Source organism: Alligator sinensis, unplaced genomic scaffold (genome assembly GCF_000455745.1).
Source record: "Alligator sinensis unplaced genomic scaffold, ASM45574v1 scaffold662_3, whole genome shotgun sequence".
Classification (NCBI taxonomy): Eukaryota; Metazoa; Chordata; order Crocodylia; family Alligatoridae; genus Alligator; species Alligator sinensis.
The window spans coordinates 111,495-114,285 of record NW_005842908.1 but is presented as its reverse complement, the minus strand read 5'-3'; the positions used below and the strand labels follow the sequence as shown (position 1 = coordinate 114,285).

At 54.1% G+C, this 2,791-nt stretch overlaps 1 protein-coding gene across 4 annotated transcripts in view; it reads right to left on the bottom strand.

Annotated features, from left to right (window-relative positions):
* Nucleotides 1-2,791, bottom strand: part of LOC102370503 (NACHT, LRR and PYD domains-containing protein 12-like) — a 39,614-nt gene that overhangs the window by 1,468 nt on the left and 35,355 nt on the right. For all 4 annotated transcript variants that reach the window (XM_006036028.3, XM_006036027.2, XM_025192265.1 and 1 more), the window contains 3 exons: nt 2,536-2,709; nt 941-1,111; nt 100-270 (listed from right to left, as the gene is read on the bottom strand). In XM_006036028.3, coding sequence (XP_006036090.1) covers nt 100-270; nt 941-1,111; nt 2,536-2,709 — 516 coding nt within the window. The remainder of the gene's footprint in view (nt 1-99; nt 271-940; nt 1,112-2,535; nt 2,710-2,791) is intronic.

Sequence of the window (2,791 nt, the reverse complement as noted above, 5' to 3'; positions counted from 1 at the left end):
ATGTGTGGTGCAGACAAGGGCCCATCATGGGCTGGCAGGTACTGCTGCCTACACTGCTCTCCCAGGATGCAAGGGGTTAGGTACATGTGGGTGACCCACCACAGAGTCTGCAGCTGGCAGCCAGGCTGTCTCAGTCCCTGGCACAGCTCCTCCACACCAGCCATGCCCAGCTGATTGTCCTGCAGGTCCAGTTCCACCAGGGCACAAGGACGGCCAAGGGCCAAGGCCATCTCATGGCAGCTGTCAGCCCTGAGGCTACACTCCCGCAACCTGCAGCAGGAAGAGGAGATAGCACTGATTTTTGGATCACTCAAAGGAGGTTCTTTGCTCTGGGCAAGCCCCGATGAACCCTGAGGTAGTGCAAAACCTGCACAGTCTGTACCCATCTGGCCATGGGGTAAAATTCCTTCTTGGCCCCAAATGCAGCAACCTTGACCAGAGGGGCAAAACCCTCTAGCCGGGAATGGGAGGATTGGCACAGCCCAATCCCAGTCCCCACCCTGGGCTGCAGCTAACACCCAATGCTTCTGAGGAAGGTGAAAACAAACAAATCCTGCAACCTGCAGCAACAGGAAGGGGATAAAAAAAATCCTTCTTGGCCCCATGTGGATACCGGCAAAGCACAGAAGCCTGGAAAACCCTTCACTCTGCTCTGCCACCTGGGGACAGCCAAGTATGACTGCATGTGCTGCTTGGTCAAAACCAGGGGCATGAAGAAAACTCCATGCATGAAGAGTCTATTTGCAATCAAACTCCTGGTAGAGGTAGATTTCCATAGCAGACCATTTCTTCCCCACCCCTGGGAAGGTCACGCGTTTTCCTGGGCTGTTGGGGCAGGTGCTTACCAAGCCAGACTTGGCTGGGACACTGTTTGGGTAATTAAGCCACAACAGGACAGTGTGAACATGCATTGTCAAAAGGTGAACCAGCTGGTACTTACACTAGAGTCTTCAGCCTGCAGCTTGCATGCATCAGGCCCTTACACAGCAGCTTCATGCCATTTAGTCCCAGCTTGTTACGTCCCAGATCCAGCTCCTGCAGGGCCTGGCTGGTGCTAAGAACCTGGGCAAGCTCCAAACAGCTCAAAGCAGTGAGACTGCAGTACCTCAATCTGCAGGAGGAAGAGACACACAGAAAGGGAAACCTTGGCTGTTTTCCTCTGGGCCTGCCCAGAAAGAGGCAGGGGAGGCCAGCTGCCAGGGCTGGGAGGTCACTGGGGGGCAGTCCCAGCCCCGTGTCATTTCCCAGAGACACAGCCACATTTGGGTGAGCTGGAGGGAGCAAGGCAGAGCCCAGATGGGGCTGTAACAGGCTGAAGAATCCCAGCAAGGACACAGAAATGCTACAAACCAGCCAAATTGCTTCACATGGGAACAGCTCCTTGTGATCCCTTCAGCCCCTCTGCTATCATCTTAGCGCAGGAGTAGGCAACGTTTTTTGGCTGGAGTGCCAAAAAACCACAATGTCTACCTTGGAAGGTGCCAAAGTGCCGACATGCCGGAGCCTGAAGCAGCTGTTTGCAGCCTCCTGGCTGCAGCTGGCCCACGGAGCCTGGTCTGCTTGCAGCAGGGCTTGCAGCCTCCCAGCTGCCTGCTGGGAGCAGCCTGGGCTCCGTTGCTGGCAGCAGTTCCTTAGAGCCTGGGCTGGCAGTGGTGTGCCGAGCAAAATGGCCTTGGGTGCCAGGCTTGGCATGCGTGCCGGGGGTTGCTGACCCCTGTCTTAGTGCTTCCTGCCCCTCCCCCACATCCCATTGCTCCCCAGGGGACACTATGAGACTTGATCCCAACTCCTTTGTCCATATTGCTCCAAGCCAGAGCCTCCTATTACTGCAGACTGACATCAGAGTCAGTGATGCTGTTTGCACTGAAGTGTAACTGGGCAAAATGCATAAGCAGCTGTGAACCTAAGAACCCCAAACTCCTCTAAAATGGAGACTATAGAACAGTGGTTCTCAAGCTTTTTGTACCAGGACCCATTTGTAAACATCGATGGCCAGTCCTGACCCAGTAAATAATTTAAGAAAACAGTCCCTTTGCCCTGCTGATGCCCCCCACTCCCAACCCCAACTCCTGCTGCGGGGGGGGGTGGGGCGGGGGGGAGATGGCTCAAGTAGCCCCTTGCAGGTTGGAACTCTGTCAGCTTGCAAGGGAAAAGCCATGTTTTCCCATGTTTTTCTGCTTTAAAGAAGAATCCATTTTTAAAGTTCATTCGCAACCCTTTCATATATTCTTGTGACCGACTTTTGGGTCATGACCCACAGGTTGCGAAACACTGCTATAGAAGACCATGGGATTCTTAGACCTTTCCAAGTCCCAGACCATGAAGAAAGCCTCAAATCTCACAGCACTGGGCTCTGTAGTTGACACTAGATGTTGGCATTGGGATCCTTCACAAGTGTTGTGCCTCAGGTGCCCAAGAGCTATGCCCAGTTGGTGTACATCAGGCCCGGTTTAAATGTGGGGAGAAGCCTCCATCCTCAGGCAGCCAGCAATGCCATCATGACCCACCCTCATCAGGTCCTCCTCATAGCCTTACCGCAGTCTCTGTAACATGCATCTGGGGTGTCTCAAACCATCACACAGCTTCTGCACGCCATGGTTCCCCAGCCCCAGGTTGCCACGCAAGTCCAGCTCTGTCAGGTGCATGTTGCTAATGAGCACAGATGCCAGATCACCACAGCAGGCACCTGTGAGGCGGCAGCTCCACAGCCTGCCAGAGAGAGGCACACAGAGCATAAACAGGACTCGTCACAGTTAGGGATGTGATAACTGGTTATAGTTTACTGTTCAGC